General features: G+C 44.3%; 3 protein-coding genes and 1 pseudogene across 6 annotated transcripts; 3 read left to right on the top strand and 1 right to left on the bottom strand.

The window, feature by feature from the left end:
• The first annotated feature begins 447 nt into the window (after positions 1-447).
• LOC116355426 (glutamate receptor ionotropic, kainate 2-like) lies at positions 448-6,385 on the top strand (annotated as a pseudogene).
• Positions 6,386-13,859: 7,474 nt separating this feature from the next.
• Positions 13,860-14,766, top strand: LOC109876036 (persephin-like). The gene is made up of 2 exons (XM_020468516.1): positions 13,860-13,938; positions 14,288-14,766. The coding sequence occupies exons 1-2, from the start codon at positions 13,860-13,862 to the stop codon at positions 14,764-14,766; spliced, it is 558 nt and encodes a 185-aa protein (XP_020324105.1).
• A 554-nt stretch (positions 14,767-15,320) lies between these two features.
• On the bottom strand, positions 15,321-20,036 carry LOC116355491 (WD repeat domain-containing protein 83). Of its 4 annotated transcripts, none has more exons than XM_031799650.1 (9): positions 19,260-20,036; positions 19,014-19,129; positions 18,739-18,859; positions 17,117-17,222; positions 16,825-16,873; positions 16,497-16,623; positions 16,336-16,403; positions 16,003-16,226; positions 15,321-15,783 (listed from the first exon to the last, which is right to left on the bottom strand). In XM_031799650.1, exons 2-9 carry the CDS (start codon positions 19,114-19,116, stop codon positions 15,613-15,615), a joined length of 969 nt encoding a protein of 322 aa, XP_031655510.1. In that variant the 5' UTR covers positions 19,117-19,129; positions 19,260-20,036; the 3' UTR covers positions 15,321-15,612. The 4 variants fall into 4 exon arrangements, with proteins under 4 accessions (XP_031655510.1, XP_031655511.1, XP_031655509.1 ...); XM_031799651.1 differs by having other exon boundaries at positions 19,269-19,432; XM_031799649.1 differs by having other exon boundaries at positions 16,497-16,873; positions 19,269-19,439.
• LOC116355492 (protein Asterix) lies at positions 19,579-22,621 on the top strand. Its single transcript, XM_031799652.1, has 4 exons — positions 19,579-19,709; positions 19,946-20,051; positions 21,029-21,126; positions 22,212-22,621. Exons 1-4 carry the CDS (start codon positions 19,660-19,662, stop codon positions 22,276-22,278), a joined length of 321 nt encoding a protein of 106 aa, XP_031655512.1. The 5' UTR covers positions 19,579-19,659; the 3' UTR covers positions 22,279-22,621.
• The last annotated feature ends 347 nt before the right edge of the window (positions 22,622-22,968 follow it).

Here is a 22,968-nt window from a genome sequence, read left to right as displayed (position 1 = left end):
ACGTCGATGCAAAAAAGAAAGACGCACCTCTCGTATTACTAGACGTAGTTTAGAGAAACCTCACAGAGAAACCTCACGCACACAATCGTTCCTTTCACACACAGTTTCACACTGTCACACAATGTCACACACCGCACTACAGGGGACATTGAGCAGCGCATGGTCTCTGGCGTTTAGAAGTAGACAGAGCTCATTGACATTCCGGACAATCAGGCGGCCCGATGGGGCCGAGGAAGTCCAGGGAAATGATTCCCATGTGGAGTGTATATGGAGAAGCAGTAAAGAAAAGGCTAAATTATCCACATCCCAAATATAGTGCACTACTTTTGAACATGAAGCTCTGGTCAAAAGTTGTGCACTATTTAGGGAACATGGTTCCATTTGGAATGCATCCACATACCAAACTGGTTTTTAAGTAAATAGCCCGCAATTCATCCTCTGTAACGGATGTCGTCTGGAGACCAAAGTGCAGCGTGGTAAGTGTTCATGATGATTTTAATAAAAGAAAGCACTGAACACTGAATCAAAACAATAAACGATGACGTGAAATACAAAACTGAAACAGTACCGTGTGGCCCAAACACTCACACGGGAAACAAACACCCACAAACCAAAAGTGAAACCCAGGCTACCTAAGTATGATTCTCAATCAGGGACAACAATTGACCGCTGCCTCTGAGAACCATACTAGGCCAAACTCAAAAACCAACATAGAAAAAAAACAGACTGCCCACCCCAACTCACGCCCTGACCATACTAAAACAAAGACAAAAACAAAGGAACTAAGGTCAGAACGTGACATCCTCTTTGTGTAATAAACTTTTTTTTTATACAGAGAACCATAAACACTTGGCAAAGTAATTCTGATTACAGTTTCAAATGTATGCTAATAAGGGATGTAGTGGTAAACACAAAGGTTGGTAAATGCTCAACAACATTAATCCAAACAACACTAACTTGGTGTAAAAGGTGCATAAACTATTTTTTACATGCATTTACCCTCCGTTACTTCCCTGATCCTATTCATGGAAGCAAACAGCATAGTCTAGTATATATCAATGTCAAACATCAGTTACTACTAGGAATTTATTCTGAAACAATGAGCAGAACATTAAACCTGGGCTGTGTTCCAATGTCTATACTGTCATACCACTTAGAGTACATTGATTCTAGAGGTAGTATGGAGATTGGAATAAAGCCCTGATGTTTTTTTCAAATCCCCAGCCCCATGGGTGTCTATAGCTCTCTGTATGTTTGATGTTGTGTAGGTGACGATTGCCACTATCACGTTTAAGGTAAGACCCAGGTGCAGACAGTGTCAAAATAACAAAAGTTTATTTTTCGAACAGGGGTGGCCAAAAGGACAGGTCAAGGGCAGGCAGAGGTCACTAATCCAGATAGGTGGGGCAAAGATACAGGACAGCAGGCAGGGTCAGGTCAGGCAGAGGTCAGTAATCCAGATAGGTGGGGCAAAGATACAGGACAGCAGGCAGGCTCAGGATCAGGCAGAGGTCAGTAATCCAGATAGATGGGGCAAAGATACAGGACGGCAGGCAGGCTCAGGATCAGGGCGGGCAGTCAGCAGGCAGGAATGGTCAAAACCGGGAAACAAGAAAACAGGAACTATAGCAAAGACAGGAGCAAGGGAAAAACCGCTGGTAGGCTTGACGAACAAAACAAACTGGCAATAGACAAACAGAGAAACACCGGTATAAATACACAGGGGTTATTGGGGAAGATGGGCGACACTGGAGGGGGTGGAGACAATCACAAAGACAGGTGAAACAGATCAGGGTGTGACAGTCACCCTATTCGCATCTGCCCCCAAAATTATACAAATATGAGCCGGGTGCTCTGCTCTTCCCTCCAATCCTCTAGCACAAACTCCATCAGGTTTGGTGATACAGCTACAAACCATCACACAGCAGACTGGTATATCAGGTTCTGATGCTTAATGCTAACCCAATTGCCCACTGCTAATGTGACTCCACTCTCACTTAAGATATTAAATGAGGAATATCCCTCATCACCCTTAGGGGGCACAGAAGCAAGAAGGGAGAGAGGGAGGGAGGCAGTGATGGGGAGGAAAAGGGGAGAGGTGTGAGTCAGGCAATGGAGGGGGAGGAGGATTAGACATGCACAAGGAAGTCTATGGATGGAAGAAGGCATATTGGCTGAATTGGGGAGGGGGGGTGATGGGGTCTCAAACCACCAGGGGGGAATCAGAATCAGAAAGGATCCTCCAGTCGATAAAACTCAATGTCCAAAGATGATCAGGGATGGGGACGTTCTCTCCAGTGACAATGTTATTCCACTCCATCGATTGGGCCTCTCACAACAAACTGAAAGCATTTGAATACGTCAATATGTTGTTGGGAAATGATTTGTGTTTGTTCTCGAGAGGAGCGAGGGACCCAGAGGGCATAGTAGAGGATCATAGGAGCTGTTTTGGTCGCCTTACAATAACACGATTTTCACGTTTTTTAAAGTTTTTTTAGGGAAGCTTGAACATTGTTCGTTTTTTAATGTAAAGGTATTGTGTGTGTGTTCTATTGGACAGATTGTTGAAGGAGATGGTGTGTGTCAAAAGCAGTCGGCCGGATTTGAACCCATGCCGACACCGACAGATGTGTAGGCACTAACCACTAGACCATCCTGGCCATTAATGTTATTTTGTTTGATTGATTTTAGTGTCTTGTTTGCTCTCTCCACCACAGGTTCAGCCCGTACGAGTGGTACAACCCCCATCCGTGCAACCCAGACTCGGACGTGGTGGAAAACAATTTTACGTTGCTCAATAGTTTCTGGTTCGGCGTCGGGGCTCTCATGCAGCAAGGTAGTTGCCTCAGCCTGCTGGTGCTGTGGCTATCTCCGTGTCCACTCTCTCTGGGGTCCAAGGTTTTAGGCCAGGCTCCGGGCGACACAGGGCCTCTGGGTGTGTGCTGCATGGTGGAAAAGTTATGAAGCATCTATATAAGGCTTAGAAAGGGTTTAGGAAGGCACCATTTAACCTTAAAAGTTGTAGTTGGGTTAGAGTGGGAACAAGAATAATGTTGCTACCTCGTTTTCCGATCGAAATGAATGTACAGAGGAAGCTGGAGAGGAAAATATACCGAACAAAAAAATAAATGCAACATGTCAAGTGTTGGTCCCATGTTTCATGCGCGGAAATAAAAGATCCCAGAAATGTTCCATACACAAAAAAGCTTAATTCTCTCAAATGTGCTCAAATTGGTTATATCCCTGTTGGTGAGCATTTCTCCTATCCCAAGATAGGCTAATTCACATTATTTGAGTCAATTGGAGGTGTACCTGTGGATTGAAGGCCTACCTTCAAACTCAATGCCTCTTTGCTTGACATCATGGGAAAATCTAAAGAAATCAGCCAAGACCTCAGAAAAACAATTGTAGACCTCCACAAGTCTGGTTCATCCTTGGGAGCAATTTCCATAATGCCTGAAGGTACCACGTTCATCTGTACAAACAATAATACGCAAGTATATACACCATGGGACCACACAGCCGTCATACTGCTCAGGAAGGAGACACGTTCTGTCTTCGAGAGATGAACGTACTTTGGTGCGAAAAGTGTAAATCAATCACAGAATAACAGCAAAGGACCTTGTGAAGATGCTGCAGGAAAGTACATAAGTATCTATATCCACAATAAAACAAGTCCTATAATGACATAACCTGAAAGGACGCTCAGCCAGGAAGAAGCCACTGCTCCAACCCGCCATAATAAAGTGGAAAAAAATAGTTCTGTTTGGCCATAATGACCATCGTTATCTTTGGAGAAAAATGGGGAGGTGTGCAAGCTGAAGAACACCATCCCAACCGTGAAACACGGGGGTGGCAGCATCATGTTGTGGGGGTGATTTGCTGCAGGAGGGACTGGTGCACTTCTCAAAATAGATGGCATCATGAGGCAGGAAAATTATGTGGATATATTGAAGCAACATCAAGACATTAGTCAGGAAGTTGGTCGCAAATGGGTCTACCAAATGGACAATGACCTCAAGCATACTTCCAAAGTTGTGGCAAAATGGCTTAAGGACAACAAAGTCAAGGTATTGGAGTGGCCATCACAAAGCCCTGACCTCAATCCTATAGAAAATTTGTGGGGAGAACTGAAAAGCGTGTGTGAGCAAGAAGGCCTCTAAACCTGACTCCGTTATACCAGCTCTTTCAGGTGTGCATGGAGGAATGGGCCAAAATTCACCCAACTTATTGTGGGATGCTTGTGGAAGGCTACCCAAAATGTTTGACCCGATTTAAACAATTTAAATGCAATGCTACCAACTTCCGACTTCAACTGTATATAGATTAAGTGGGGTTGCATTGCAACCCTCCCCCAGTAGTATAAAACAAAATTATAATAATTGATAAGGGTCTCAGTGTAACAGATACCCTTTTCATATGACTGAGCAGAGTCTGTGCTGGCCTGGTTACGCATCCAACAAATTTGCTGGAACCTGAAAAGGACAAAGTGATAGTTTCCTATCAAAACATGTTTGGGTGAGCATGAAAAGGACGAACCAGTGAACTATCCTTTAGGTATGACTTATCTCTTACCAACTAGCCATGCTGCACTTATTCAACAAGAACAGTTTGTGTCAGGTGCCACTACCCAGAGTCCTCTCCCCATTGCCCGCAACAAATCAGTGCCCATAGTGGGTAGTGGGACGTGGGGTCAGGATGTGAGGTTGCCTTGGGTACATGACAGTCAGACCCAACCAGGTTGTCAGTTTCCACTAAAGTTTTTATTTTGAAATGTAAACGTGTAACTTAAAGAAGTGACTGATCTGTGTTGACGGACGGTAAGTTAATTGAGTATACTTTTTAGGACCAGTTTCCTAGACCCAGATAAATCCTATTTTAAGGATGTGTAAAACGCTCTGTCAATGGATATTCACCATTCAACATGCTTTAGTTCAGGAGTAGTAGTTGAATCTGGGTCCGTGAAACCAACCCCCTACTGTCCAACTCCCAATACATAATGGTGCGGCTTAAGTACAACACATAGCAACCTTCTTACTAATCGACGGACAGTCCCAGTGGCCTGGATTCAAGTCCCAATCAGGCTACTCCGGATGATCCACAGAGCACAATATCACCCCTCACTAAGTCCTTTGTGGATGCTGCCTATGTAGACATCTTCTCCATACACCCTTGCTGTAACTTCTGGAATTCTATCTCTCCACCCCCTACACCCCTCCCCTCTGTACCCAGGCTCAGAGCTCATGCCTAAGGCCCTGTCCACCGGATCGTGGGGGGCATCTGGTGGTTCTTCACCCTCATTATCATCTCCTCCTACACGGCCAACCTGGCTGCCTTCCTCACCGTGGAGCGAATGGAGTCACCCATTGACTCGGCCGATGACCTGGCCAAACAGACCAAGATCCTGTACGGAGTGGTGGAGGATGGATCTACCATGACCTTTTTCAAGGTAGCTAGCAAACCATTGGGCTCACTGGGATAAGTGGTCATCTGCGGTGTTGTGGGTTTCACTCAAATAGCGACCTGCTGTAGGGAAAGACAGCAAGAAAATATAATAAACCCCTCTGTTCAAGGTACTTAAAAAGTATTGGCCATGTATAATCTCCACCGGGCACAGCCAAAAAAGGACTGGCTACCCCTCTGATTCTGGTTTCTTCCGAGGCTCCTGCCTTTCTAGGGAGTATTTCCTAGCCACCGTGCTTCTACATCTGCATTGCTTGCTCTTTTGGGTGTTAGGCTGACTTTCTGTATAAGCACTTTGTGACATCTGATGTAAAAATGGCTTTATAAATCAATTTTATTGATTGATTGACAGTGGAAAAGCCAATTCTTATTAGAAGAGGTGGATTTCATTCATCTTCCTTTTCTTCCTCCGGTGGTTTGACAGAAGACGAAGATCTCCACTTACGACAAGATGTGGGAGTTCATGAACAGCCGGCGAACATCTGTGATTGTGAAAAACATAGACACGGGCATCCAGCGCGTGCTCACCTCCGACTACGCTTTCCTCATGGAGTCCACAACCATTGAGTTTGTCACCCAGCGCAACTGCAACCTTACCCAGATAGGGGGCCTCATCGACTCCAAGGCCTACGGAGTGGGAACACCCATGGGTAACGCATATTGTCCTTATAGTCTGTATCGTCTATATCGCTATTATCACCTATATCGCTTATTGTCTACACCATTCATATCTCCTGAATCACCCATATCTCCTATATTGCCCATGTTGACCATATCGCCCATCACCCATTTCACGTTCTACCTGTCAATGACCATGTATATCAGGGCAAGCAGATAAAGGTTGGAGTTTGGAGGTTTGAGACAGATATGGATAATGTAATGTACTGTATGCATACTTGAAAGGGTAGAAAAATGAATTGTTATGACTGAGTTTTTAGAGCTAAGGTTCAAGTGAAGGGGAAATGGACAATAATATTTATAGGAATTCTACACAGAATCTAGTATTTCCCCACACTTTAAGACAATTGTACAGATTGACATTTGAAAATACCATGCCTGACATAGATAGCTGCAGGATCACAAATCAGTTTTTTCTCTGGCATTTCAGTTGGTATGTGTAAACACTGTTCCACTTGACACATACAGTGCATCATAATACACCAGACATACCCAGCCTTTTGTGTTGGGGCAACATTTTTGCCTGGCACATAAAGATTATGTACCACAGAGGAGGTTCTGGTTCCGTATTCCTGGAGCATCTCAGAGTATGATTGCTGATCTAAGATCAGTTTTAACTTTTGGAAAGTAATGAACAAGATCACATGGAAAGGGGGTACCAAATTCTAGATCAGCACCTACTCTGTCGCTTTATATGTACGGCCCATAATGTACAGTGCCTTTGGAAATTATTCAGACCCCTTGACTTTTTCCACATTTTGTTACGTTACCACCTTATTCTAAAAATGTATTAAATATAGATATTTTTCTCAGCAATCTTCACACAATACCCAATAATGACAAAGGGAAAACAGTTTTGCAGAAATGTTTGTGAATTTATTGCAAATAAAAAAACTGAAATACTTTATTCAGATGCTTCGCAATGAAACTCTAATTTGCTCAGGTGCATCCTGGTTCCATTGATCATCCTTGATGTTTCTACAACTTGATTGGTGTCCACCTATGGTAAATTCAATTGATTGGAAATTTTTTTGGAAAGGCACAGGGGTGGCAGGGTAGCCTAGTGGTTAGAGTGTTGGACTAGTAACCGGAAGGTTGCAAGTTCAAACCCCTGAGCTGACAAGGTAAAAATCTGTCGTTCTGCCCCTGGACAGGCAGTTAACCCACTGTTCCTAGGCCGTCATTGAAAATAAGAATTTGTTCTTAACAGACTTGCCTTGTTAAATGAAGGTAAAATAAACATACAGTTGAAGTTGGAAGTTTAAATACACTTAGGTTGGAGTCATTAAACTTGTTTCTCAACCACTCCAGAAATGTCTTGTTAACAACTATAGTTTTGGCAAGTCGGTTAGGACATCTTCTTTGTGCATGACACAAGTATTTTTTCCAAAAATGGTTTACAGACACATTATTTCATTTATAATTCACTGTATCACAATTCCAGTGGGTCAGAAGTTTACATACACTAAGTTGACTGTGCCTTTAAACAGTTTTGAAAATTCCCGAAATGATGTCATGCACAGCCAGAAGAGGACTGGCCACCCCTCATAGCCTGGTTCCTCTCTAGGTCTCTTCCTAGGTTCTGGCCAAAAAATCAAGGGGTTTGAATACTTTCCGAAGGCCCTTTATATGCTGTGTCAGATCTCATGGACTCCAGGGGGGACGGACGGGCGGGACAGCTGGTGTTTTCTAATCCCAGTGTCACTGGGGTTATTGTGTTCATGATGGGGCCGCAGAGACCACTGCTACCCTGGGGCTCGATCCCATAGGGTGATTCACAATTGGCCCAGCGCCGTCTGGATTAGGGGAGGGTTCGGACAGAGGGCTTTCCTTGGCTCATCACGTTCTATCGACTCCTTGTGGCGGGCCGGGGTGCTTGCAAGCTGTCATCAGTCAAAGATTTTTCTTTTGACACATTGGTGCGGCTATCTTCTGGTTAAGCAAGCAGTTTATTATGAAGCAGCATGGCTTGGTGGGACATGTTTTGGAGGACACGTATCTCGACCTTCGCCTCTCCCGGGCCCATTGCAGAGTTACAGCGATGAGAGAAATTGGGTAAAATGACAAAATAATCATTCAAAAAGGAATTCCATCGTACACATTGCTAAATTATCTCCTATTGCCTGATGTGACATGTTTCTTCTTCTATATATCTATTCATAAAGGTTATTAGTTTTTTAAGAGAAATATTAGCTTTTGTCTGAAGCCGAAAAAGACAAGAAATTCAAAAGCTCATTTGACCTAAGGCTTTCATCTTTAGCAGTTTGAACTAATGCTCGAGTACTGTAGCTTTACTGATCTACTGTACTTCAACAGATGTACTCACATTGGATGAGTTGATTAGGATTCAAACCTTCTCTCAAATGGCCGAATAAATGCTTTTAGAGTAGGTTTACCCCAATAATGTACTTGTAATGTAAACATATTTCAATCCCACTCACTCATGTCAAACGTTATGGGGAGGGTTTCCCAGACACAGATTAAGCCTAGTTCTGGACATTTGACCAAGCCTAATACATAAGCCTACTGAGACAAGGTAGTTGACAGCATTTGTACATACAGTATTTTTAGGATAAGACAGTGTAATGGGTGCGTGTTGGTGGCAGGGAAATCAGGAGCAGGAGAATGGAACTTGGTATAACTGGAGTGTTTTTAATAACTTAACAAAACTCCAAAACCAAAATTACACAATACTAAAAAGTGGGTACAAGAACCCGGTGCGCACCAACACATAATACATACAATCAAACAATCTCCGACAAGGACAAGAGTTGTAAACAGGTTTAAATACACAACGTGTCCACCAATCGAAAAATGGATCAGTGACGTCGACCCACCGAACACCGCCCGAACAAGGAGAGGGACCGACTTCGGCGGAAGTCGTGACAGGCAGTTGAGCTGTGCACTTGAGACATTTATAAGTTATAGTATTTAAAGGGTAAATTTGTAATTGCTTAATATATATTTTACTTTAAAATTATTTACACACACCCATTGATTCTTTAAGAATATAACTTGTATAATAAATGCCTCATGAGTCCCATCAGAACCCAAAAATATATGCTTGTTCTACTCATTGTTGTAAACAATGTACTAGAAACCAACACTGTTTAGCCTCAGTATGGTTTAAAATGTTCATTTTGTATCAATAGAGCTATCGATGAATTTTGAGTGTCCCTTCATCCCTCCATCAGTACATGTCTCTATCACTCTATCAGTCTGTCCAGTGGATCCCTCCGCGATCTAGGCCTAGATTACTCTATAATTCTATCAGTCTGATAGAAAGGATCCCTCCTACTCTAGGCCTAAATGGGCCTATCAGTCTATCAATGGGACATCTCAGAGAGTGATATGTCTATTGCCAGGAATTTACAGACAGCAACCTCAGGATCTCTTAAACCAGTAGATGCCCTTAGCGAATAGGATAAGTTCCCCCCTAGTCATGGTCAGTTTTGGCATCTTTCTCCCTTAATGGTTCAAGTTAGCAGGCCATGTTGGGGGGACGTTAGCTCAGTTGGTCCTAGAACTGTGCTTAGAGAAGCCTGTTACAACCATCAACACACTGGTAAGCCCATCAGACACAGACAGGCAGACTCTGACCCTTCCAAGAGAGTTTATCTTATTTACTGCTCTACACCAAACGTTAGGAGAAGAGATTTGAAACAAATGTGTTTCCCACTGATCCCTACAGGGCCTGATCCAGTTGTGTTTTGAACCTGGGCCAAGCAGTCTGGTAGTTGCAGGGAGAAAGACTGCTCTAAGATCAGTTGAAGTATGTTTCTCTGAGGTTAATGGTTATGGTTTGGCAGAGTGAGACTGATCCAGAGTGGCATTATCTGATATTGAAAGGTCTGTAGATCCCCTATAAACAAGTCACCTTCACAGTAGATCATCTGTGTAAGGTAGAGGCTGGACACAAGGTAGCCAATAAGCAATGCTCAACATTGTTATCATTACTACAGTGCACAATTAGTAACACCATCAACCATTGGCTCGGTGTAAGGAGTAAGGATTTGACACTGCAGTGACTGGCCGTCCAAGATGCTTTTGTGATGAAGGCATCATATCGAATCGGGATGACCGCCGTTTAACTCAGAGCTTCTCTCCAGGTGAGACATCAGCACTCCGGGTAAGAGACGGAATACAGAAAGAAGCTCTCAATACACATTCATCTTCCGGTTAATCCTCTCGGAAAACATGGAGCGTGAGAGGGCAAAGGGCCTGACACATTCCTTCCACCTCCGCGCCCGAGAAAGGATGAAGATGGAGAGAGAAAGAGGGAGGAGAAGGAGGAGGAGGGATACAGTGATAGAACAATCCCCTTGGTATTTCTCTTGAAGATATGGTCTGGAATTTAAGATGTCTCAGGTAGAGAGGAATGAGAAGAATCTGACAACAGTGTCATGTCAGGAAAAAATAACTCATTTAGGCCTATACAGACAATGGTGTATCATGCATATAGTATGAAACAAATGTATATTGCACTTCATGTTTCGCATAGGGTATTTGGAAATGATCACTTTTAGCCCAGCAAGGCCATAGAGTCAGCTAGGTTTGATTGACAAATGTCTTGGCTGCTTGTTTGAATACCAAAAGGCAGAAAGACACCAACCAGCGGACGACAATGTCTATGGGTGTTGTCTGTGTCTGTGCTCCTTCTCAGTATAGAACATTGGACACATGGTTTTCCGTAACCATGCTTACTCACATCATATTTCCCTCTGAGTTGTAGGCTAAGTCACTGTCTACACCATGTACCATTCTGTAGCTGTGGGCATTTACACATTCCTGCACGGTCAGCATGTTCAATCCCAAAGCCTCTCAAATCTTCCTAATTCTGTCGTCACTGATTCCAGACAGTAACATAAATACACCAGATTGTATCTGATCGTACTTCGGATTTTCTGCCTTACTTTAGCTGTTACTGAGGTATTCTCCCTCCCCTGGCCTAGTGCTACACTACATAGACCTACCATCACACCTTAGCTGTTACTGAGGTATTCTCCCCCCCCCTGACCTAGTGCTTCACTACATAGACCTACCATCACACCTTAGCTGTTACTGAGGTATTCTCCATCCCCTGACCTAGTGCTACACTACATAGACCTAGCCATCACACCTTAGCTGTTACTGAGGTATTCTCCCTCCCCTGGCCTAGTGCTTCACTACATAGACCTACCATCACACCTTAGCTGTTACTGAGGTATTCTCCCCCCCTGACCTAGTGCTTCACTACATAGACCTACCATCACACCTTAGCTGTTACTGAGGTATTCTCCCCCCCTGACCTAGTGCTTCACTACATAGACCTACCATCACACCTTAGCTGTTACTGAGGTATTCTCCCTCCCCTGACCTAGTGCTACACTACATAGACCTACCATCACACCTTAGCTGTTACTGAGGTATTCTCCCTCCCCTGGCCTAGTGCTACACTACATAGACCTACCATCACACCTTAGCTGTTACTGAGGTATTCTCCCCCCCTGACCTAGTGCTTCACTACATAGACCTACCATCACACGTTAGAAGCCCAATTCATTCAATTTCTTACATGGTGTTGTCCTAAAGTCAGTTTTCGGTAATTAGGGTTCTTACTAATTGCGTAGCGTGTATTTACCTTGCCTTAAATCACAGAAAGAACTTCTCCGGGTAGAGGAGGATGGAGAGACGTGGAGCGGAGATGACTGATGTAAAAAAACAGAATGTGTATAATGTGTAGGTTTTACAGGAGCTATGTTTAAACCTTAAACAGTCTGTCTCTCTCTTCAGAGGCAGGAGAGGGCTTAGAGCTGCATCAGGCCTGGAGTATGTACAGTATGTCATCATGGAGACAGTACATGAATGGTGCACAGAGATGCAGGGACAGGTATTCTGGGTAAAGTGATGGCTGATGATGGAAGGAGAGAAAAAGTGAAGAGCAAAAGTAGTAGAGAGTGGAATCGACTCAGTCGTCTTGTCACTGTTGATGATCAGGATGTTCACCTAGTGAGAAATGTCCAGTCATACGGTCCGTGAGGGCTTAAAGACGTCATTGAGAGTTTAGACAAGAGACTTGAACGCATATCCTCAAACATCATTAGCTTCACTTTCCCACCAGGAGGGTTAGTCACCAGTTAGATGTGGTTTGTGTCACAGTCATCACATGATGGTCAGCAGCATCAAAGCATTCATGAAAACTCTTAACAGTCTGGAAGATTATTGTCTGAATTGGTCACTGAATAAACCCTCTGAATCAATGCAGTCTGACACACACACACACACACACACACACACACACACACACACACACACACACACACACACACACACACACACACACACACACATACAAGCAGAGAGAGAGCTGTATTGGCAGGTGAGCTGTTTCTCAATATCCCTCGTGGACACACACATACACACACACACACACACACAAAAGAGAAGGAATGAAGGAATGATAGCTGATGTCATCTTGATACAGTGTCATATTAGGCCTAGACTACATGCTTTCTTCCGCCCATGGGCTTATTTGGTTGTGATTGTGAAAAGACGGTTTGGGCGCCCAGTGTTTTTCCATGTTACAGATACTGACTGACACACACTCACTCACACACCCACACACACACACACACTCACTCACTCACTCACTCACTCACTCACTCACTCACTCACTCACCCACCCACCCACCCACCCACACAAGCAGAGAGAGAGAGCTCTATGGGTAGGTGTGTGTGTGTGTGTGTGTGTGTGTGTGTGTGTGTGTGTGTGTGTGTGTGTGTGTGTGTGTGTGTGTGTGTGTGTGTGTGTGTGTGTTAGAGGGCCAGATGGGCAGGGTTATGGGGCTATTCCATTGGCAATCTCAATCAAGCCCAGTTAAATTATTTGGTCTGATAATGTGACCTGACAAGCCCACATTTCCAACCAAATCCCTGAATTTATGGAAGAAGTTACTGAAGATCTGGGAATGTCAGTCGCCAGTCTCGGAATGTCCATTAAAATATCTCCTGTCGTGTTTTTTTCCTTCTTCTCTTTTTTAATTACGACCATCCCTTCCCTCTTTTATTTCAACTCTTTCTTTACTGGCCCGAAAGAGACAGAAACGCATTCTTCGCTTTCTGTCTCATTTGAACATTGACCTGGTGGACTTTTGACTTTAACTGTCTCTATGTCCTCAAGTCAGTGTCAATCCCCCAGGTCTTTGTTTATATTACACCCCCCCCCTCTCGCTCCCTCTCTCTCTCTCTTTCTTCAACTGTTCAAGTGGTAGTTCTGCCTAGCATCAATTGCCAACCAGCTCAACCTCTGACCAGCCTGGCCCGCCATTCAACTTCAAAACAGCTTTAAGTTATTAGCCTCCAGATTTCATTTTTCCCATGAAGCAGCCTTTGCATCCATCGGAAAACACCTGGGCCCTCAGAATGCAATTTATACCTGTTAAATATAATCCCAATATGACACATTTCTTGGTCAAACACCCATCCAACAATCAAACCGCTAACCGTCAAAACTCAAGTGAGTCTACGGGCTTGGCGCTTTGGCAAGGAACGGGTTAGTGTACCCCCCCCCCTCCGTTTCACCGCCCCCCACATCCTGTCTCATCCCCCCTTCTTTTCGGAGGGATATATAATGGAGGTTGGGACTCTGTTGCATCTCAGCATCACTCGTAGACACTCATCCACTGTTCAATCGTTTACTTAGAGAGGAAGAGGGATCAACATAAGAGAAGAGGGGAGATATGAGGTCTCTACTGAAGCTGTTTGTTCTGCTGTTCTGTGTCCAGAGAGGAGAGGGACACTGGCTGCGCTCACTACTCGGTAAGGATGGATGGGGGTCACGACTCACGACCTTCGACATTGGAGATGGGACAGGATAGAATTTCTTCCTATTTTCTTCAGTTTTGTACTGGGTTATATGTGTCTAGATATTGTTGTGTACTTTGAGATTGGTTTACATCAGGATGATGTTTGACACTGGGACTTGAGTGACAAGGCATACACAGTCACTGGAGAATTTTGAGAGCATATTGTGTGATTTCTGTTCTGGAGTTTTTCTGTAGGGTAGCACTGACTATCAGTCTACTGCAGTCTAGAGTGTAATGCCATCTGGTCCAAGCTGGTGTGATGAGTTTTTTAATAACCCTCTCTCTTTATCACCATCTTTCAGAGCAGCGAGGGCAAGCATCATCCTCCCCATCAGAGGAGGAGAGGAGAGGTGGAGGAGGAGAATCCAACAAAGGGAACAACAACAATAAGAACACAGAAGGTTCCGGATATGCAGTAGAAGACCAAAGGGGTTCCGTCCCATCCCCAATCATCCCAATCCGGTCCCGCCGCTCTTCAACCCAATGTCGTCTCCGCTCCATCCTCCTCCAGGTACGAGAGCTGGGTCTGGGCTACGACGCGGACGAGACCGTCCTCTTCAAGTACTGCAGCGGAGACTGTCCCCGTGTCCGCTCCAACCATGATCTGACCCTGACCAACCTGCTCCTGAGGGGGGCCCTGCCCGAGCAGAATGGAGAGCCGTGGCAGAATGGACCATGCTGCAGGCCCACCCACCACGAAGATCTAGCCTTTTTGGATAACACCCATCGCTGGCACAAGGTGGAGAAGCTGTCGGCTGCAGGGTGTACCTGTGTGGGTTAATGGGGAGGAGCTGGACGTGAAGGGGGAGGGCCTGAACATTGACTTTTGGGCCGTGGCCATTGGCTGTTCAGAATGCAATGGGAGCGGCATAGAGGCTCAGGCTGTACAAAAGGAGAATCAGGAGGAAAGAGATTACAGATGTAGCTATAATTTGCTAGAAAGAAATGCATTCATTTTGCGTATGTATATATTTATATTTATTTAAAGTTGCTTTGGGGGAGTTTTTTTATTATACCAATGACGTTGAATGGATCTTATTTTGCTGCATAGATTAAATGAATAGTGGTTAACACTATGGTTGATTGTTGAGTAAAACTGTTACAATTCGAAAAAAGGTCCTCAGCAAACCAACAAGGTATTTATGTAAAATAAATTATTTATTTATTTGAGATGTTAACGGTATGATGCTACTTAATTTATTTTGTCCATGTGCCACATTCATATGTACAACTCGTAATAAAGACAACCATATCTACATGTTTTATGACCAATGTTGGTGAGTGAAATTACATTTTCCCTCATGGCTACTAAGAAATATATATTAGAGCCTATGGTTCATTTGGAAAATACAAAGGGTTTATTCAAAACTCATCATTTACAAAATATTTACAATGAATATTTTAAAAAACATTATTGATAATGCTGGGACATCAGCAGTACTTTCATTGATTTATTCCATATTTTAGCCATGGAAGCAACGGCACTTTTCAACCACACAACCATTTCCCTGAACCAAAATCCGATCCCTAACCCTTAGTGAAGAACAGGCAGTTCAGTACAGTAGTACTCATCAGTTCTGACGATATCATGACTCTTGTCCTTTCTGTCATGTCCACCTAATGATTACTATGCTTTTTCCTGTTGAACAACCACCACCTCCTCTTCAGTTTCCTCTGGCTCCGCCCCCCACACCTGGACACGCCCCTCCATGGCTGTGAGGAGGCGGGTCTCCGAGGGATGGAAAGACAGCGATTGGACGACAGCCTTCCCGACTGGCAGCTTCAGCATCAGAGAACCCTGAGAGAGAAACAAGAGATGTTCAAAGAGGGAAAGAATCTAACACCAATAGACACACATACCAAGTCCTTGAATCTGCAGCTGTTGACATTTACAGATACTGCTGTGCTATTCCGTTTCAAATACGCATCCAGTTAGCAAAATCAACCAATCAAATCAATTCATTTTGATAGGTAGTGGAACTATCTATTAGATGAACAAATCATCCATCCCTCGTACCTCTACCAGGTCCCAGCAGTACACGTGTCCGTCTTCAGAGCAGCTCAGGACGTGAGTATCCTTACTAGACAGACAGCAGTCCAGCTTGTAGCCCTTCATCTTGTGTCCTGTGTACTCTCCCAGCATCTCCCCTGTGCTCTTGTCCAGTAGACGCACGGTGGAGTCCAGGCTGGAGGTCAGAGTGCACTGGCCGTCCGCACTGAAACACACACACGTGATGGGGCCTGGAACACAGAGACAAACACATAACAAATCAATGCGACTCAGCGTGGTTTAGGTACAGAAGTTAGTGATATTTAGTACAACAACTAGTTGGTAAGACTAGATACTGACTGTTGATGAAGTCCACATGCAGCTGGCCCATCCGCAGGTCATACCGTCTCACTCTCCCGTCCACTGACCTGGAGAACGACATGAGATAGAAAAGATGCTTAGAGGACTCTTCTATAAGAATCAAACTGAAATGAACAGAAAGGTTCAGACTTGGTACTGACCCAGTGAGCAGCTCGTGTTCAGACACCTTCAGACTGCTGACACCATCCTGAGCCTCGTCCAGAATCTGGATGGGGTCAAATTTTCTGGACCTGGTGTCCCAGCAGCGCACTGTACCATCTATGGAGCCTAGAGACCGACACGAGTACACACACACACACACACACACACACACACACACACACACACACACACACACACACACACACACACACACTTGAGGTGGGTCCTGTTGTGGATGAGCAGGACAATGCTGAAGCCACAAACCTGGTTGTAGAGGTGACTGAGATGCACTTTGCTGAGGAAGGACGGAGGAACGAGAAAACTCACCAGATAAAATGACTGTAGCTTCTTCATTGAACTGGACACAGTTGACTTTCTGCAAACAGAGAGACAGACCAGAGGCAGAGCCATATCCATGTTAATAAATGGCTCCAGTTAGAGGTTTAGTTGTTGTATTCTTTCCTGTCTCTATTCCTTCAACATCTCAACTTCTCTTTCTATATTTTTTTCTGACCCACCTGACCTCTCCTACCCGCCTCTTTCCCCCTCCCCTCTTTCTCTAAAACTCCATCTCTCTCTCTGTGACACAGGAAAATATAGTTGTATTGTTTTCTCTCACCCCAGCGTGACCCCTGAGTTTCCGGGTGACCTGTCCCGTGGCGACGTCCCAGAGGATCACCGTCTTGTCCGAGCTGCAGGAACACAGCTGGCTGTTGTCATAGGAACTAGGGAAGGAATCGATGGTAAGACACACACCACTACCTCAGATCATATTCCCCCAGGGGCCCAGAGGCAGCAGGGAGACAGTGAAGGACAAAGCAGGCAGATGGAGAGAGGAAGACTACACAAGCAAGCAGATTGATCACATAGAGAATGACCAGCAGAGGCAAGACAGACAGAGAGTAATGGACACAGAAGGCAGATGGATGGATAGGGGAACTTAAACAAGAATACTGAATGAGTAAAAAATGTGCTGCTTCTTATCTATCAACTATACCGTATGTATCATTTCTAATGCATATCTCCTACTTCATATAGGGGAACATACAGGCTTTGGCGTCTGCATATAAGCTAGCTATCACACTGAAAGAGAACGCTTAGTGAAGTTAAGTGCTTCCCACTCAATCAGATCTAGGATCAGCTTTATTTAACCCAAATTTGGCCTTTACCAAACACATTCTTCAATAAAGTGTTCCTCAATCAGCTGTCTGTATTGCTCTAGAGCAAGGGTCTCCATCAGGCAGATCTACCAGTAGCTCTCAGCCCACCTGTGAGTAGCTCGCCAATCAGTTCTGAAAGTGCATTTTTTAAATGTGTTCCATCGCAAACGGTCCTAGACATAAAGCTCCCTGCTACTATCCAATCAAATCCACAGTGACAATATCCCTCTCCTGGTTAGCCACCACTTCCTTCAAAATCCAAACGTAGCACAATATCTGACAATTCATTTCCAGCAATATTGCTGTCTGTTTAGTGCACGTGTTTATCTATCACTCTGTTTGCAGGAAAGTTAGCAATGATGATAACCGTCTTGTGGGTAGACAGAAAGACTTTCCCCCAAAACCTTCTCAATTAAATGTTAAGTGCAAAGTAGGCTTACCTGACAGAACTATATTTTGATTATTTGTATCAATTGGGTGGCGATTGTTTTGCAAACCCTGCCATGACGTGCTGCAGCAGTTGTCTCAGCAGAAACATTGCTCAACTGACACATTCCCCTCTTCACTAAAACGTTTAAATTAATTGTTTTTTTTTCAGACCAATTCTTTTCTTCAGATGTGATTTAAGCACTGACATGGACTCAAAACATCAATTTACGATGTTTCTCTTTGAATAATTGTAATATTGAGAGTAGTTTTAAAAATGATTTTACGAGGTATATTGACATAAAACACATCTGTTGAACACCTAGGACCCCGGGAAGAGTTGCAGGTCTCGTGACAGAAAAGGTTGGAGACCCCTGCTGTAGACACCAAATCATCACGTTTTACACCCTTTTTGGTTAAATCAGATTCAAAAATGTACCTAACTCAGTGGAGATGAAAGGGATCTCCAGAGTAAGCCATCCCTGAGACTGGGTCTGGTAACTCGTACCTCTGCAGGTTAACAATTAAGTAACGTAGTTAAGTTTATGCAAGAGGGCTTTACAACCAAAAAGAGCGCAATGCATCGATCTACAAGACTTCAAAGAGGGCCAGCTTACTTTCTGATATAGGTTTGTGTAATAATACAGACACTGACCCATCAGCATCTAGAACCTCGTATCCATGGCCACTGTACGTCTTCAGCAGTGTCCCTCGACTTACACTCCACAACTTCAGAGACTTGTCACTGCCGCAAGACAGCAGGTAGTTACCATCAGCTGAGAAAGAGAGGGAGAGGGGTGGGGGAGAGAGGTGGGTCGAGAGAAAATGAGAGGATGAAAAACACCTGAAACGCGTTATGTAGATACACAAGCAGCTCCAAGTAGAGCAACAGTCATACCTCACGGTATGGGTGTTTGTTTGAGTTCTCACCATTGAATCGCACAGCTCTTACAGCCCCTTGTTGGCAGTCTATGGTCCTGAGAAGGTTTTGGGGGAGCTGAGGGACCTCAGGTTTGGGCTGGGGAAACGACATTTCACACTTCTGCCTGTAGAAAGAGAGGTTGAAACATTTGGCTATTATTTTTCTCCTGACTTGAGCATCAACTACGCTAACGTTAGTAGTGGAAAGAGCAAGTGCTATGGAAAGAGCATTATGGAACTTGGAATGATATCTACCTGAAATACCTTGCTTGTTCGCTTTAGTTTGATGAGAGAGCAATCATTAACTGACTCATATTGATTTCTGTTAGCTAACAGCAAACGAACGTACTTTTTTCCCCCTACAGTTTATGCTCCAGAATGTTAATATTTTTGCAAATGTGTGGTTTACTTCCTGTCTGTGATAATCGTTTCGTTCCGGGTAAAAGTATTTGTGTCAAAATAAAAGTCCGAACATTCTCCCTCCGCATTGATAGAGTCCTTCGCGTCCTTTAAAGCATTTATTTTGAAATACATCCATCGCACGGCGGAAATTATAGGCCCCGCCCCTTCATTCGCCGAGCTAGCTGACGGGTCCCGCTCAACACCGTTTTGCCACTAAATTAATCCTTAAAAATATCTCAACAAGAAGGACATTATGTCCGCAAACAACATGTCAGGCCCACAAAGGGTAAACAAAATTATCCGGTGAGTACAATTGAGTAAATGTGGTTGGGTTTGCGCGCTAACGAGATAGCTACTTAGCTAAATCACACGTCTTCAGCACTATTCTAACGCGATTATAGACTAGCTAACAAGCTAGCTAGAACGCCTGTCATTTTGTGAACTAACTAGATGTTGTTACACTGACGTATAGCTAAGTAAGGTAGCTAGTTGCGTTATTTGTGGTAGGGTCATTCATATCTTGGTTGTTGTTGTTACAGATACAAGCCCCCCAGCACGGAAGCAAACCCCACCCTGGAAGACCCGACTCCAGACTACATGAACCTACTCGGCATGATCTTCAGCATGTGTGGCCTGATGCTGAAGGTGACCCAGAGACATCTGTTTTTACCACACTGACACACACACACACACACACACACACAGACGACCTCGCCCCTCCCCCATTGTGTGTGTGTGTGTGTGTGTGTGTGTGTGTGTGTGTGTGTGTGTGTGTGTGTGTGTGTGTGTGTGTGTGTGTGTGTGTGTGTGTGTGTGTGTGTGTGTGTGTGTGTGTGTGTGTGTGTGTGTGTGTGTGAGAGAACCTCCCAAAGGAGAAGTTGCCCCACTGTGTTCCCATTTACGGGACTAAAGTCTACCACTTGGGGACCAACTCCAACCTTTCAACTGAGTGGTTTATCCTAGAAGGGTGTGTGCCCCCAAATCAACTGGAGCCAGTACTTTCTGTCACATATCCCTAATTGACTGTGTGTGGTGCTGGGTGATACACCGTTACACCCACCTAGGTAATGTGACGGTCTACTACTCTACGATTGGATGAATTGTCACTACGTCCGATAGTGGAGTTGATGAAAAGTCCAGCACACCGGTAACCTTGACGCTACCAACTATTTAATGGCTCTTTTAATCAACACCTTTCCCTCTGCTGCCCCTGAAATCAGTCCTAAAATGTTATGTAGGGCACCGGTGTCCCTGTGCTAGCATAGCAACGTATCTTCCTTCACTCTCCCTGTCGTCTTACTGAGCTCAAACTAGTGATCCTCTGCTTCTCAAACACACATGACCGCCCGCTTGACAACATACTAGCCAGTTGCGCCATCGAAAAAGGCACATATTCAGCAATGCTAATGGTGACATTTCAAGCAGTGGATTGAAATTGCAGTATGATCTTAACCTGTTACACGTAGGCACATTATCTTACACCCCATACATTAGTAACTGTCTGGCTATGCCACAGCACTTCTACAGCCTCATGCAGAAAAGCTGACACACACACAGCGCATTATAAAGTATAGTATGTGGGTCATTCTGTGGTCCTTAACCTTCTGTGTTGTGTGTTTCAGTTAAAGTGGTGTGCGTGGATAGCAGTGTACTGCTCCTTCATCAGCTTCGCTAACTCACGCAGCTCCGAAGACACCAAACAGATGATGAGCAGCTTTATGTGAGTAGAACAAATATGTGTGTGTGTCTCTCTCTCTCTGTGTCTCTCTGTCTGTGTGTGTATGTGTTCTGTCTCTTTTATCAAGTCTCATATTTCCAACCTACCCAGGTAACCTACCCAGGGTCTGTATGCGACTATGAGGGCGAGTGAAAGAAAAGTGTAAAAAGTGTCTGCTATTATGCCAAAATGCAGAGTTATCTATTATCTGTCTCATAATGGCTCACTGTTAATGTGTTAACTGTAATACCAGGACGCAGCAGGAAGTTAGTTTGGCAGCTCTTATTCTGCCTGGGGTGTAATTCCCTAGGAACCAAACGGAGGAGGGACTAACCGGAATGTGTCCAATAAAAAAACACTTTTCATTGCTAAATGTTTTGCTACGGGTTGCGCTAATGAATGCACTCCTGGCAATAAAACTAAAGACACCGGAAGTTAGTTTGGCAATGCTCGGCTCTACCTGGCATTGTGACATGCGATGGGCTCAGCTTTAATGGCCAAAAGCTTTTAACATTGACCTCCAGGTGTTGCATTTACCCATAACAATTAACTACAGCAGATAATACCACTTACTTTGTGGGAGCGTGTGTGTCTGTGTGGCATTTTTCCAGGAAAAGTAGTGTGTGTGGCTCTGCAGGTAAAGTAGAGTGTGTCAGGACATCAGTAGGAGATGCCTCTCAGTCCATCACCTAGATTAGTTTTTTATTAAAGATTGTCTCTATGCCGTCCTGGCTGGTAACACAAACTGTGTGGATCAGCAAAATGTTGAAGTGTTATATGCAGCAACTGCGATATAGGCCTAATCACAATGGATGTGGGCGAGTCCCTACTGTTTTTATTGTGTGTGTGTATGTATATATATATTACACACACACTGATCCAAGGTCGGTTTGGTTTTTCTTTTATAGTGAAGGTTAAGACCTAAGGGATGGTAAGCTGATCTTAGATCTGTGAAAAAGAGGACACAGTGTAACCACCGAACCTGAAGGCACTGATGCTTCTGCTGAGCAATCTCTTCAATATTTATTGCTAATTAATTTTTATTTTCTCTCATCCTTTTTTTTTCTTCAATCTCTTCTTTCGATCAGGCTGTCCATCTCAGCCGTGGTGATGTCATACCTCCAGAACCCCCAGCCCATGTCGCCACCGTGGTAACCAAGGACCAATGGCAGGGGGGCCTTGCAGGAGAGGGGCGGTTCCAGACTGAGAGTGGGAGACTGACTCCTGACTCGCCCACTGACCATCTGGGAGAGAGAGAGAGGGATGGATGGATGGATGGATGGATGGAGAAAGAGAGGGAGGAGGGATAAAGATGGATGTATTGAGAGGAAACACAATGGTGGACATGAGGCAAGAACAAGAAGACCAGGTGGTCCTGGTTATTCTCCAAAATCTCTCTCTTCCTGGAGATATTGCAGGTTTTCTATTGAATTGTCTGATTCACCCGCTGTAAGCTGAGGTCTGTTAGTTGGAAATAAAGATGGAAGGTTTTATGAAGGCACTGTGTTTTGTTTGTCCTGTTACATGTGACGGGGGTCACTGTGCTTAGCTGTACCGTGACCACCCTCATGAAACACCTTTAGCCAGCTGTGCCACCGAAAAGGTACAAGTTGGATTCGTATTCCAAGCTGAGGAGTTTAACCAATTCAGGTCTGTTACACATGCATGTTCTGATAACGTCTTGGATCTTTAGGCCCAAACACCACTGCCTTCCAATATCTGACCCAAGAGCTTACATTGAGCAACTGTTATGAAAGTGACTGTGTGCCTCTCTAGGCAGTCAGTAATGTGTAAAAATCTCACTCTGCAGTTTAGCTCTGGGAATAGCTACCTCAGTCCTAAAAG

This window comes from Oncorhynchus kisutch, linkage group LG20 (genome assembly GCF_002021735.2).
Source record: "Oncorhynchus kisutch isolate 150728-3 linkage group LG20, Okis_V2, whole genome shotgun sequence".
NCBI classification, from domain to species: Eukaryota; Metazoa; Chordata; class Actinopteri; order Salmoniformes; family Salmonidae; genus Oncorhynchus; species Oncorhynchus kisutch.
This window is presented reverse-complemented; position numbering and strand designations above follow the sequence as displayed.